The sequence below is a fragment of the Stigmatopora argus genome, chromosome 2, assembly GCF_051989625.1.
Source record: "Stigmatopora argus isolate UIUO_Sarg chromosome 2, RoL_Sarg_1.0, whole genome shotgun sequence".
Classification (NCBI taxonomy): Eukaryota; Metazoa; Chordata; class Actinopteri; order Syngnathiformes; family Syngnathidae; genus Stigmatopora; species Stigmatopora argus.
The window spans coordinates 21,678,900-21,693,947 of NC_135388.1; the positions used below are offsets into that span (position 1 = coordinate 21,678,900).

General features: G+C 39.7%; 2 protein-coding genes across 13 annotated transcripts in view; both read left to right on the forward strand.

Moving 5' to 3' along the window:
- ppfia1 (PTPRF interacting protein alpha 1) overlaps positions 1-9,381 on the forward strand; it is a 57,776-nt gene extending 48,395 nt beyond the window's left edge. For 8 of the 11 annotated variants that reach the window (XM_077586566.1, XM_077586556.1, XM_077586608.1 and 5 more), the window contains 6 exons: positions 1,225-1,400; positions 1,525-1,622; positions 4,840-5,015; positions 7,273-7,341; positions 7,441-7,609; positions 8,051-9,381. In XM_077586566.1, coding sequence (XP_077442692.1) covers positions 1,225-1,400; positions 1,525-1,622; positions 4,840-5,015; positions 7,273-7,341; positions 7,441-7,609; positions 8,051-8,112 — 750 coding nt within the window. In that variant the 3' untranslated portion in view covers positions 8,113-9,381. Of the gene's footprint in view, positions 1-1,224; positions 1,401-1,524; positions 1,623-4,839; positions 5,016-7,272; positions 7,342-7,440; positions 7,610-7,773; positions 7,852-8,028 lie in introns of all 11 variants that reach the window. The other 3 variants (XM_077586592.1, XM_077586644.1, XM_077586599.1) reach the window with 2 other exon arrangements.
- Positions 9,382-14,148: 4,767 nt separating this feature from the next.
- cttn (cortactin) overlaps positions 14,149-15,048 on the forward strand; it is a 35,104-nt gene continuing 34,204 nt past the window's right edge. Inside the window, exons 1-2 of one of the 2 annotated variants that reach the window (XM_077586652.1) lie at positions 14,149-14,295; positions 14,905-15,028. In XM_077586652.1, coding sequence (XP_077442778.1) covers positions 14,945-15,028 — 84 coding nt within the window. In that variant the 5' untranslated portion in view covers positions 14,149-14,295; positions 14,905-14,944. Of the gene's footprint in view, positions 14,306-14,904; positions 15,029-15,048 lie in introns of both variants that reach the window. The other variant, XM_077586662.1, reaches the window with a different exon arrangement.

Below are 15,048 nucleotides of genomic sequence, written 5' to 3' on the forward strand. Positions count from 1 at the left end.
AACAACTGTTATAAGGCCTCTGCCAACACCCATGGTTTGCACCTCCATCTAGATGCAGACATATGAGGTCATTGTCCTGCCAAACATTAAAGAATGGTTTTTTTTTTCAAATTAAAATGTTTAAGCAGAAGACACACTTCTTCAAATCTGTGTTAATTCCAAACTGATTTTAAAAATAATCCCTGAAAGTGAATGCTCTGCTATGCACTGAGCTAACCTACACATGTATTTATCACCAGGTACTAGCTGCACTTATCTGTCACGTCTTAACACTGAGCTAATCTTGAGTTAATTAACTGCAGCGTTCAAAACTTGCTGCTCCTACCTGCTGTGGTTATAGCCACAGCCATGCAGGCATGTAGTAATGACAACCCATCATCTGCAGTTGCAGTTTTCCTAAAATAACATAAGAAAAGGATCGTCTCAATTCTAGTAAAAAGTAGGCTGATTATTGATACCCTGAAATAAAAAAATAAAAAACTCTTAAATACTTATCACACATCTTTTGATTATCCTTAAAAAAGGAAGTCCCTGCTTGTGTACGTAATCGAATTCTCTTCTGGAAGAAGTGTTTCAGAATTGTATCCCTTGTGTGTCAGTCCTTTCATTGGAATAAGAGTGACAGATAAGAAAAGAAATAATATTCCTGAAACGTTTTTTCTAAAAATTCACATAATTAAAGAAATTCTACTTGCGCATGCTAAAATTTATATACAGTTGTTCCTCTACTTACGAAATTAATTGGTTCCATAACTTTTTTCATAACTTGAATTTTTCGTAAGAGCAGTACTTTATATGTAAATTCTGTCATTCGTTCCACTGTCAGCAAAAAAACCCTACCAACTAAACCCTTTAATAATGATCAAAGTGTCACCTTTTTGTATGAAAGATGTGAGAAACTGACAAAAATGAAGCGGAAGTAAAGTCGCCGCAATTAGGCAAGGACAATTTCAAACCAAGATAATGGATACAGGAAATGCATTTACGTTAGGGGGGTTTTGTAATTTGGATCTTGTTTTCGTATGTTGGGACAGTCATTTGGATATCAAAGGGTTTCGTAACCTGAAAATTTCATACCGAAAGGCATTCGTAAGTAGAGATACGACTGTACATTATTTCTTACCCTGCAAAATTTTAATTAAAAAAAATAATCATTTTTCCATTTTTGTTTGCTAATGTTTCCTGGTGCGTAAGAATTTATGTATATATTTTTTCCCTTCACAGACATTGGCATATGGAGACATGAATCATGAATGGATTGGTAATGAGTGGCTACCAAGCTTAGGTCTCCCACAATACCGCTCATATTTTATGGAGTCCCTGGTGGACGCCCGAATGCTTGATCACCTTACCAAAAAAGACTTACGAGGACAGCTGAAAATGGTAGACAGTTTCCATAGGTAATACACACAAACAGAGCAACAAAGTGCATATCTGTTGTCTGATCTTTATTTCATATGCTATACGTTTTGCATATCAGATAGCTGCAAAGAAATTAATACGCGTTTAATTTGTGGTCTATAGAAACAGTTTTCAGTGTGGAGTAATGTGTTTAAGAAGGCTCAACTATGACCGGAAAGAGCTGCAGAGGAGAAGGGAAGAGTCTCAGCTGGAATTTAACGGTAACAGAAGCATTTTAAATTATCATAATACAGTCATACTTACGAAATTAATTGGTTCCAGAACTTTTTTCGTCAATTGAAAATTTCGTAAGTAGAGAAGTACTTTACAGTGGTACCTCGAGATACGAGCTTAATTCGTTCCGGGACTGAGCTTGTATGTCGATTTTCTCGTAACTCAAACGAAATATGTTGATTTTCTCGTAACTCAAACAAACGTTTCCCATTGACATGAACTATAAATTAATTCCTTCCAACCCTCTGAAAAAACAACAAAAACAGGATATTGGATTGGAAAATGTTTTCTTTGTTATAATTTGCCATCTATTAACAAAGTAACACATAACTAGTGGTTTAATATTACTAAAATGTGTTTAATAGTACTAAAACACAGATTTCGAAGGGGGAGAGAGAGACGAACAGAGAGCGGGGGGGTGGCTTTGTGCATGGCAACACACTCATAACATAAACAAATTTAAATGAACTTGGATTACGATGCAGACACACTCAAGAATAAGTTTAATCGAACCTAACACTAAACTTAATTCTAATTTTGTTTGCCATTTTGATACCTTCTCCCGGCGATGGCTCTTTTTGCCCCACCTCCACACTGACTTTCAGTCAATATCGAGGGTTGTTTGAGTTTGTATTCCCGTGGAAATGGACCCAATTGCAGGGAAACAGGCAAGGAGGGGGGAATGCGTGCTCAAACGAAACGTAAATAACGGAGGCACATGGAAAATAACAAAAGACTTGGAAGTGTGGAGGCGTGTGGCTGGCCGGTCCGGCAGGCGTCCGAGCAATCCCTTGAAGAGGCGTGGGGCTGGCCGGTCCGGCGGGCGTCCGAGCCAGCCTTTGAAGAGGCGTGGGGCTGTTCAATCCGGCTAGCGTCCGAGCCGGCCATTGAAGAGGCGTGGGGCTGGCCGGTCCGGTGGTCATCCGAGCCAGCCCTTGAAGAGGCGTGGGGCTGGCCAGTTCAGCGGGCGTCCGGTCCGGCCCGTGAGGAGGCGTGGGGCTTGGCGGTCCGGCCCATGAGGAGGTGTGGGGCTTGGCGGTCCGGCGGATGTCCGAGCCAGCCCGGGAAGTTTCAAATCTGAAAGAAAGAAGATTTTAGTTATTGTGATAATTATCGATATCAACTGATTTTTTTATCGCGATAATATTGTGGAATTAGATCTAATGCATATATTATGCGTTATAGAATAGAAACTTGCAAGGCCACCAGTTGAACCCAGTTGTGTAAGACCCTGCGATTCGAGAGAAACATGGTGTGTTTACATGGGAGGAGGTCGGGTTGACCTCCCAAGAAAGTCCTAGATGTGTTTTCGCCAAAAAGAAAAGAGGCCAGTTGACCTGCGGCCGTCACCTTGTGTTGCTTGTCTCATGGCAAAACTTTTGATCCGGAAACTAATGTAAAAGTGTTAAGTGGTTAGATGAAGCCTTCGACTGTATTTTAGTTCTAACGTCTGTTTGAACGTTATTTCAGGTATAGCCCGTTGTAGTCACGACTTCCAAAAATGCGTCGGGAGGAAACAGTATATTTGTGGTTATACAAGATAAGTTTCTACAATAAATTTCTTTATAAATTAGCGTATTTACTCGCATATAAGCCGCAGCACAATCTTTTGCTTTCCAAAGTGGTGGTGCGGCTTCGACCTCGTCGGTCATCTATTAATCTTTATAAAGCGTGATTTATGGATGTGTGTGTGTGTGTGTGTGTGTGTCTATGTTAAGATTCTCTGGCTACGTTTGTCCAAACCGTGCAACGTAGAGAGTTGAATTTGTTTATGGTGGCCAGAAACGGCTGACGGATCCTAATAGACGAGTGATTGAATTTCTTCACCTTCTAAGTGTGTAAACCCAATCTTTAATTGTTAAACACTCATTTTTCAAAAGAGAAGTTTTTTAATAGCGCAGCAATTGTCTTTTGGTTCTAAACAAGCAGCTGCTTGTAATGAAATAAAACAAAATTCCGCTTTCATATTTTTTCTTTTTATTTCTTGTTCGAAAATGACAACTATTGCAGTAATATGAACCATCGAAAAAATTGACATATTTCGACATTAGAAGCAATTTGGCAGCCACAACATCTTAAACGTCTGGTAAGAAAATTGTAATTTGTCTTTAAAAAGCTTCAGGTTATCTATCGTCAAGATAGACTTGTTTCTTTTTTCAAATTGAATGATTTGATATTTTGCATATACTAAGACAGGCATATTAACTTCCTTATGATATTGACCCCAATAATGTGCTTTTGATTCATAAGTATCTCAGAAATACCACGTATGATGGTTTTCCTTAAGATTTTAACACATTTGTACTCCCTATTAAAACCAGGAATATTATACGCGAGAAAGTGTAAAATTCAACAATTTTAAGGCAATTTTAGGAGTGTGGCTTATACCCTCGGTCGGTTTATATGCGAGTAAATACGATACAGTAATCGCTCGATTATCGCGGTTAATGTAGACCAGACATGGCCGCGATAAACGAAAAACCGCGAAGTAGGGTCACACCTACTTTAAAAAAAAAATCTATATATATATTTTTACTTCAGTGCTGAGTCCTAGTAGCAAGCGGATGACGGGAGTGGCTTCCGCTTGCGAGTTTCTGCGTGGATTTTCACATTTTTATGAACTTTTTAAAAAAAAAATTTTTTTATTTTTTCCACTTCAGTGGTGAGTTCTACTAGCAAGCGGAGGACAGGGAAGTGGCTTCAGTTTGCGAGTTTCAGGGTGGATTTTTACATTTTTATGAACTTACAAAAAAAAATCCCCCAGAAAAAAATCCGCAATGTAGTGAAACCGTGTATGTTCAAGCCACGATATTCAAGGGATTACTGTATATGGGTAAAATAGATCATTTTGACTTGCTAATTTCTAGAGTATATCAACATTATTCATTGGTTCCAGAACTTGTGTGTTTCGTAACTTAGGTTTTTTGTAAGTAGAGGAGTACTTTCTTTGTAAATTCTCTCATTCGTTCCACGGTCCTCCCCAAAAAATTTCCAACTAAATCCTTTAAAGATGATAGGTGGGTTACAGCCTATATTGCATTCTATAGTTTCATCAAAATCAGAGATTTGGGGTTAAATTTTAACTATACAAATCATTTGACATAAAATAAACATTTTATTTCTTTTGTTTGCTTTATTGATAGTGTTACTCAACCAAAAAATACATAAAACAGCATTAATAATTTTCCTTATCTCTGTTTTCAGATGTGCTGGTGTGGAGTAATGAGCGTTTGATAAATTGGGTTCAGGCTATCGGGCTGAAAGAATACAGTGCCAACCTCTATGAGAGTGGTGTCCATGGGGCGTTGCTTTCTCTTGACGAAACCTTTGATCACAACACCCTGGCCCTATTGCTGCAGATTCCCACACAGAACACTCAGGTATGGTAGCAGAGTAAATTAGCAATATTTTATAGTGGGATACTGTTCTACTCTAGTCCTGTTAGTTGTTTGTGTTTTATGATCCTGGGTGGAGGGCCCCAACGCAGGCACACGGACAGCTGTGATCGAGGTGATTTCTCTTTATTGTAATGTGGTGAGAAGGCACAAGGGACACAGTACTTTGATCCTTCACCACTTTGCAACTTCAACTTTCGTGGCTCCACTTCATCGCAGATTTTTTTCTGAAGTATTAAAAAAAAAATCATAATGTCAAAATCCACGGTGAAACTCGCAAGCGTAGGACAGATGACAAATGGCGGAAGTCAAGGCACCGCTTCTTCTTTGGTGCTGAAATGGTTGGCACTCAGCACCAAAGAAGAAATGATAAGCAAAATGCACTACGTCTTGCCATTTCCTGTTTTTTTTTCTTGCGAGTGAGTTTCGAATCGTGGGCAAAGACTTTTTTTGAGTCGCTTTTGAAATTGCCTCTTAAATATTGACGTTCCTTGTTTTGCTAAAGGCTTAGTACGCCATTGCAGCATAAATGAATCTACACTGTTGCGTTCTTTTGTACATAATTCAGCTGGCAGGAACCACGTTAATGTTAATGAGCTCTGCCTTGCGGTTACGAGTGAGACACGGGAAGTGAACGCTCTTCCCCTCTGTATGCTGCGAATAAATGAAAATAAATTCTCGCGAGGTCCACCAGTGTGGTGAAGAGGTCCGAGATGTATCGCCTGGTCTCCCCGCCATGTTGCCGTGCTGCACGTTGCAGTGACCGTTCTTCTCCAGGAAGCACTGCTGCTTTCGCTTGGCCACCGGCACACGCGCGGTGCTGTTCAGCTCCCGAACCACACATATTCCGAGGAGCGGAACTGCATATTTTCGTGTCGACTAAGACACCCCACCTCTGACTATGGGGTGGTAAAGTTGGCATAATGATAGGACACTGCATGGGGCCACTCAAAGGAGACTAATGACAACATGGTCGGAGACATTCATTTTGGGAATCGTCTTGACAGAGTCAAGACAACAACAACAGCAATATTTGTACAAGAAAAAATGCCTCTCGAATCTGACGAAGAGGACTTGGACTAATAATAACCTGTTTTTTTAATTATATTCTTTAAATCAAGTGAAGAGGAACTATTTTCACTGAGTACAGTAATACCTTGAGATACGAGCTTAATGCGTTCCGGGACCGAGCTCGTATGTCGATTTACTCGTATCTCAAATCAATGTTTCCCATAGAAATGAACTAAATACAAATTAATTTGTTCCCACCCTCTGAAAAAAACACCAAAAACAGGATATTGGATTGGAAAAACATTTTTATTTGTTCTAATTCGCCATCTACTAACAGAGTAACAAATATCTAGTGGTTGTGATGTTTAATAGTAAAATGACAAATTATTCAGTACAATGCGGGGTGCGCGCAGGAGAGGGAGAGAATGAGATACTTGTTGGACGGCAAGGCGCTTGTAACATAACACATAACATACGTAAATGAAGGGTTCTGCTGGTGTTGAAGGCTCCCCTTTTTCAAATGCTTGCTTTGCTTTCAAATTCATGTAAATTCCGCTTGGTTTTTTGCATATCGACTCGGTCATGCTATCTCCCGCTAACTGTTTATCTTTTATCCATATTAAAAGAATGCTCTCCATCTTGTTATGAATGTCACTGCGCAGCTTGGAAATTATGATTAGTCTCTGGATGGCTTGATATACTGAATAACGTCCTTATGCTTCAGGATGGTGCATATTGTTGAAAAACTCCTCTCGTATTGGCGAGCCAGGTCTGTCACGCGTACACCACTCATGGAAAAAAAAATGCAATTCTCCACCCAGTGCTCGTAGAGATCTTTACACGTGGGAGATGTGGCGCTGAAATCATAAGCAGCCTCTCGCTTCTCGGCTCGCTGTCTCGTATGCTCGTATCTAAAAATGTGTCTGCTATGTCAAGGTAAATATTTGCTCAGAATTTTACTCGTATCTCAAAATTCCAGGGGCACTCGTATGTCAAGGTATTACTGTACAGTATTTACATTTTTTTTATTTATTCGCCGATATGTCTGGTCTACATTATCCGCAAAAAAACGAGGAATTGGTGTACTGTGTTAAACTGGATGAAAGGTTTAGATCAGACTCTGATAATGTGATAAAGTGATGAGCTATACATGCATTATTTTACTTTTTTGAATGAAAAGATGCCCCTAGTCACCATTCCGCTTCCCTCTTCACGCGCCTCTTTCTTCTAGGCCCGGACAACTCTTGAGCGTGAATACAACAGTTTGCTGTCCATTGGTACAGACAGGAGGATGGAAGAGGTGATGAACAGAGCATATGTGATTACCCAGATGGTGTCAGACATATTGGGAAAAAAGCAAACCTGTTTCCTTCTCCATTTTTTTTTCTTCCCATTTCAGGATGATGACAAGAACTTCCGACGTGCCCCCTCATGGAGAAAGAAGTTCCGGCCCAAAGATATGAGGGGAATGTCCCTAGGTGTGTCAGACACTCTGCCTGCCAACTTCCGGGTGACCAGCAGCAATGCATCATCTGCTTCCATGCAGCCAAAGAGGAGCCCAATGGACGGTAAGTGAAAGTCCTCGAAATCCTCTCTTGTGGCAAGATAAGATTGGCAGCGATTTCTTGCTTGGAATTCTTCTCGAATGGCTTGTCTTCCTTGAGGTTTATGATACTGTGACTAACGGCATGGCATGTCTTTGCACGTGATTTTTGCCAACATGCACATACAGGAAGTCAGTCTATACAGAGGCTGGACACCGCTACTGTCAGGACCTACTCTTGTTAACATAACCCTCACACAACGAACGGTAAGATCAAAATGTGCAGACACATGATGTATGTCGCTTGCATCTCAAAAAGCTATCGCAAGCAGAGCATAGCTTTGTTGAACTTTTTCGCTCTAATAATGCACTTTCTCATTTTTCTCCCTGTGCTCTGCTTCTCCTCTTGTCTGTCTCCATTCATGTCCCTCGTTCCCATTTCAGTTTATCCTCATTATTTCTATAGGTAACTGCTGGTCAGAAGATGAAGGGGAATTCCCTGTTTTCAAGACCAGGATGATGAACTAACAGATTTTTAAGGACACAAAAAATATATCACAGAGAAATATCTTGCTCATCAGTACCTTAGAGGAAACTGTCTCGATGTATCCACATTTGTTATATTTATGTATACCAATGGGACATTTAAATGATTTTAGATTATCATGTAATCTTTAGGTTTCAATCCCATTAATTCAAATTTTTGCATTTTCTCATTATGCTCATCTACTCTCAGATGTATGTTTCTGAATGCTTCATAACTCTGGTGTTTGTATATTTCTACCGACAGACATTTTTTCTTTTTGTTAATTTTATTTGACCAGATGTATGTTTTTCTTTGTTTATTTGAAATGTAATCAATCGTTAATTTGCTTGTGATATAATTTTATTCTATATTGTTACCCTTTTTATCTGATTTTTCTGTAGCCTATGGTAATTTCTTTTTTGTAAATGCAGCTCTAATGTAGGTCACCGTGTGTGTGAGTAGAAGAAACCATTTTGCAAACTGCTCAACACTGAGTGCATCATAATTATGATATATATAGTACCAATGGAACATTTTGATTTCAAGAAATCCCCATATCAGTAACAGGCAAAAAGGCAAGGGTCACTTTAAATCCAAATGAAAAATTCCAGATTCTCTTTCAATGAAATTGCATGCAAGAACTTTCCCTTTCGTATGCCTGCCACAATGCAACTTTTTCAACCTGTCCCTTTAACCACAAAAAGCCTTCACCTTTGGAAAGACCCACACAGGAGGAGGATTAATGTACAGAAGAACTGAAAATGCAATTTTCTCGGGTAAACCAGGTTCACAGAATCCTCCGGACAGCCCTCAATTCAAGAAGATAGGCCCAAACTTTTAAATATGTATTTTTTTATTTTTTACAAATACTTCATATCAAGCCTTATTGTTTATTAACTATATGTACTGTCTTTTTGTGTTCTTATTTATTATTACTCAGTGATGTTGTCTTTTGTCTATCATAGAATAAGATTGCCTCTCCCAAAACGTCATGTTTGTTCTCATAACACTGGTTCCACATTTAGTTTCATGACAAATTTAAAGGAACCAATTTTATTTAACCCTTGTTGTAGTTGAAATCCAATCGAGAATTCGTTCTTCTTTTTAGTACTTTGTCAGATTCATGTCCTGTGGAAATCATGTTGCTATTTGTTCTGCCCTTCCTTTTTAATTGCCCGATCATGTTACATTGTACAGTCCGAGTACTTATAAACTATTTTTATCACAGTATTATTTATTGCCTACTTTCAATAAAATACTGAAAAAATTAACTTTTAAGAATAAGACTAAAACTGTTTATTCATCAGCGCAACAAGTGGGAGAACATATCAAGGCAGACGTTAAGTATATATTTTAATATATTAGTAGTATATTTTTTCACAGCACAGGCATGTCCATTACAGAGGGCAAAATTTGAAGTCAATAAGGACTTGAACAATAATGAGCCAAATACAACATAGGCTACATTCCCCATAATCATAAAAAACAAAGATGACAAATAATGAACCAAGTCGCACGCTGAAGTCGCACAAGACGAATCATTTGTCGTAACTCGTAACTCGGATGATTCACAATGCACTCGTGTTACCAATTTTTTCCGGATTCACAATGCACTCGTGTTACCAATTTTTTCCGGTTTACAGTGCAGTTGAATCAAGATGGCGGAAGCCATAGTGATGGTGTGAATTTCGATGGATTTAAATTGGAAATTTGGTACTCTTCTAAAATGGTTGCTTAAATTTTTTTTTACCAAAATAGTTGGCGACATGACCTCTAAAGGTAAAACCTTAAATTTAAATAACTGATTTTCTTCATGCAAGTGTCATCTGCTCTAAGGATGTCCAGCAAAAGTCCACCAGCACACCCCAGTATTCACATACTTAAGTGAAAACCCGTCAAATTTTCAGGACTTCAGCTCTATTTTTGGCTGTCATGAAATTACTAGAACACAGTGTCATTACTGTTGTTTCTATAAGAATTCCGACCTGCTAATCTGTTGGTTGGTCTGAAACGCTGTCTAAATTGTCAATGGTTTGATCTGCCGGAGGCCCAAAAAAATTGTTTTCCTATTTGACAATGTTGTTTCTTCTCATACTTCTCATACAGTAACCCCTCGATTATCGCGGTTAATGTAGACAAAACATGGCCGCGATAAACGAAAAACCGCGAAGTAGGGTCACCTATTTTATATATATATATATATATATATATATATATATATATATATATATATATATATATATATATATATATATATATATATATATATATATAAACTTTAGTGCTGAGTCCTAGTAGCAAGTGGAGGACAGGGAAGTGGCTTCCGCTTGCGAGTTTCAGCGTGGATTTTCACATTTTTATAAACTTACAAAGAAAAAATTCCCCCTGTACTGTACATTTTTTTTCATTTTACTTTTAGTAAAATTGTGATTTAGTGTACCAGACACTCAAGGTACCTATTACCATAAGAAATGAAACACTTAATAAACCACAGAAACATTGGAGCACTTAAAATTGTTACACCATCATAAACCAGGGGGCCCTAGCTAAGGTGTTGCGGACCAACGACAAGGCCTGCCACATACTGTTTATGACCCTCTCTCCCAGAAGACCCGAGTGCAACCTCACCGCCAGCACCCCTCAAGCATTGTCGTGGACAGTGAGATGGCAAAAAAAATATCCCAAGCATAAGATTTTCTTGAGTTTTTTTCACCGAAGTTTTGCTTGGAGGAAGCTGTGGCCCCCGAGTGTCTTCGTTGAACTCACAGTCGCGCCTCAACCAAATTCTGTCACGGGGGCAGGTGATGGGGCTTGTGGTTAGTAAGGAGGGCGTTGACGAGTTGGTCGAGGAGCACCAAAACGAACTATCTACAGAGCAGGAGTTGATGCAAGGCTCGGCAATACACGAGGAATTAAACGAGAAGGCAGCTGAAGAGGAAGCAGCCACCATTCCAACAGCACAAATCAGAAAAACGAGGGAGAAATTTTACAAAATTTCCGACTTTGTGTAAAAAAACATTCAACAACAAAGTGTTCATGAGTTGTCCATTTTGACGACGTTAGCGTTTCAGAAGCATTAAAAGTCGTCAAAGGCAATTGCAGAGCTGCCAACCTCCGTTGATGCCATTTCAGGAGTACCCTTGTCCCATTCACGGAGTATTTCCGGAGTGAATGCGATTCACGCAAAATCCATATAAAATAAAAAAAATGCGTAGGACAATTTAAATAAAACTTATTTTATCATGTTTTTACATTAATTGAAATATTGTGTTTTTGCAAATGAAAATAAGTTTATCTTGGTGTTTGGGTCCTTCTATGTGTGTTTTACAGTCAGTAATTCCAACATGTGTCACGCTGAAGTCGGTCCTTTTGGAGACGGCTTTAACATAGGATATTTTTCGAATACGAACCAATAAACTTCTGCGAGTGTCTGGGTTTGTTATTGGAAGTGTCATCCAAATTGCCATCCATTTTGCACTGAACCCGAGCAGACATATTGATAAGACTTACCAGTGCTGTGTACGCCTACTTCCTTTAGAACAGCCTTAGAAATGATAGGATTTGTTCCAAAACAAAAAGGCTGGTGGTTTAGACAGCCTTAATAATATTTAATTCCCCTTGTGAAAAAAATGAAAATGAAAATGTTAAAGCATTAGAAACTACCTATGCAATCGATTGCCACTCTGAAGTCACACAAGACGAATCATTTGTCGGAACTTGGAAATTTTCCGGTTTACAGTGCAGTTGAATCAAGATGGCGGAAGCCGTAGTGATGGTGTGAATTTCGAGGGATTTAAATTGGAAATTTGGTACTCTTCTGAAATGGTTGCTTAAAAAAAAAGAAAACTTTTGTGGATTTCCGGAGTTTAGGGAGGTTGTTTAGAGTCCCGGAGGTTGCGTTGCATTTCCGGAGAAACTCCTGAAATTCCGGAGTAGTTTAGCAGCCCTGCAATTGTCTTTAGATCAATTTTTTTCTCAAAACGTCTGTCAACAAGCACCGCCAAAGGAGAACTTAAATCCAAACAGGTAAGAAGTAGTGGCAATAAATAAAATGGGTAAAAAATTAGATGTCAAAGAAATCATAAAACATTAATGAAAAAGATTAAAAGTTCAATGTAATATTGTTTTGAATTCTTAATTTTATGTTTATTAGAGGGTGGCCTGGTGGGGCAAGTGGTTAGCGCTTGGGCCTCACAGCTATGGGGTCCTGGGTTCAAATCCAGGTCATGTCCATCTGTGTGGAGTTTGCATGTTCTCCTGCGTGGGTTTCCTCCGGGTGCTCCGGTTTCCTCCCACATTCCATAAACTTGTGTGGTAGGCTAATTGGACACTCTAAATTGCCCCTAGGTATGAGTGTGAGTTTGCATGGTTGTCCGTCTCCTTGTGCCCTGCGATCGGCTGGCCACCGATTCAGGGTGTGCTCCGCCTTTGGCCCGGAGACAGCCTAATGAGGATAAAGCGGGTTGAGAAAATGAGATGAGATGTTTATTAGATGTGTGTTCATGTGTTTGTGTGCTTTCTGCCTCCTTTACCTAACGTTAGCTTTCTGACACTTGCACATGTGCTTCAACACGAATATATATTTGCATGTTTATTAATTTTAATGGCTTATTAAATAATTTCATGATCATTTTTTATACTTTTTGTGTCTTCACACTTTTCCTACGACATTGGGATATTAGATGAATTTTTAAAGGTTTAGTATGTAGTTTTGGGGGACAGTGCAACAAATTAGAGAATGTACATATAAAGTACTGCTCAATTTACGAAAAAAAGTTCTGGAACCAATTAATTTCGTAAGTAGAGGTACGGCTATATCCTTATGACTTATCTGTCTCATTTATGGTGAAGCTTTAAATTCCATTGTACTTGTATAATGACAATATTCATTTATTCATTTTCTGAACCGCTTTATCCTCACTAGGGTTGCGGGTGGTGCTGGAGCCAATTGCAGGGCACGAGGAGACGGACAAACACTCATGCTCACACTCATACCTAGGGGCAATTTAGAGTGGCCAATCAGCCTACCATGGATGTACCCCAGTACCCCAGAGCTGTGAGGCTGACGTGCTAACCACTCAATCCACCGGACCGCCCATGATGACAATAAAGGCACTGAATTTTAAAAAAAGAAAGAGAAGGAAAATGATACTGGAAGTGTATTTACGTTTCGGGGAATAATTGTTTTCTTTGGACTTTCATAACTTGATTCCCATCAAAGCTTCTTCCAACCTGAATAATTTGTATGTCGCAGGATTTGTGAATTGAGAGAAATAATTTCTGAAATGGTTCTTTTGACCCTGCAATTGGCTAGCCACAGATTGTGTCCCCCGCCTGGTGCCTGTAGTTAGCAGGGATAGGCTCCAGCACCCCATGACCTTTGAGGGTAAGCAGTTCAGAAAATGAGTGGATCTTCATTAATTCATTAATTTTATTGAAAATTATCTATCCTTGAGCCCCCTCCCTGTTGCAAAATACGTGCGGGCAACACCTCATCTCATTTTCTGAACCGCTTTATCCTCACTAGGGTCGTGGGGGGTGCTGGTGCCTATCCCTGCTGACCCGAGCCAGAGGCGGGGGACACCCTGAATTGGTGGCCAGCCAATCGCAGGGCACAAGCAGACGGACAACCATTCACGCTCACACCCATACCTTGGGGCAATTTAGAGTGGCCAATCAGCCTACAATGCATGTCTTTGGAATGTGGGAGGAAACTGGAGTACCTGGAGAAAACCCACACAGGCCCCAGGAGAACATGCAAACTCCACACAGGTGGACCGACCTGGATTTGAACCCAGGTCTCCTACTGTGAGGCCGACATGCTTACCACTTACACTATAATCATCAATACGTCTATTGTCCTATATGAGTGTAATAAAAACATTTGAGAAACATTTTGCATGAAAGAATTAACAAGACGAAATGACTAGTTAGGGCAAGTAAAAAATAGCATATTTTCTATTTTGACCCCTGCCCTAACCCCCTCCCAAAGAGATCATAACAGAAAAGAAGAAGGAAAAAAAACGCCCATTTTGTGACGTCATCACGCGTGAGAACGGGATAAGTGGGAGGACAGGAAGATCCCTAAAGCGAGCGTTCCTTCCTGTCTATGAGAAGGACGAGAACACAGCACATAATATTTGCCTGCTCGTCTGAGTAACTGGATTCTGGACAGAGTTCTATCGGTAGGGGACGGTGAGAGTGGAATTATTCATTCGATTAGAAAATGTCTTCACCCAGCCGACTCGTGCATCTCAGTTTGCGTGCTAGCCTAAGCAGCTAACTGAGTGGAATTCTGTAGCAGGAAATACCGCAGACATACACAATTCCGCAACTCCAGCACATAAAACACACTTCAAAGCTGCGATTCAACGCGTTCAGTTTTCAATAACAGACCTATATAAGGGCACGCAAAATTCACATCTCACTGTCACTGTGTCACGACATAAGAATTTGGAGATTTGTATAATTTAAATTCGAAACAAATGACTAAGGACCCGTGTTAAAAGTACATAGCGAACATTCAGGCGACACGGCGAAACATTTCGTCAACGTCAGCAGAAATGTGAATTATACTTTAAATTCTGTTCGCGAAACTGACACACATTCAGGGTTTATTTGGGATTTGAAAAAGGGTGTGGTTGTTTTGTGAAGATATGTATCCGACACTGTTTCCTGGTCAGTGCGAGCTCATCGACCTAGCATTGTCTGGAACTACATTTCTGCATGTAGTAGATGGGTTATATATCTAATACAGGATGAATATATTTTTAATATTCTCTGTTTTTTCATAGAGTGCAGTATTCCTGTGTGTTTGACAAGGGTTCACTAAAGATGTGGAAGGCAGCAGCAGGGCAGTCAGTAAAGATGACTATAGATCATGGTGGTGACGACTGGGAAACTGACCCTGATTTTGAGGTCGTTTGAGATTCAACACA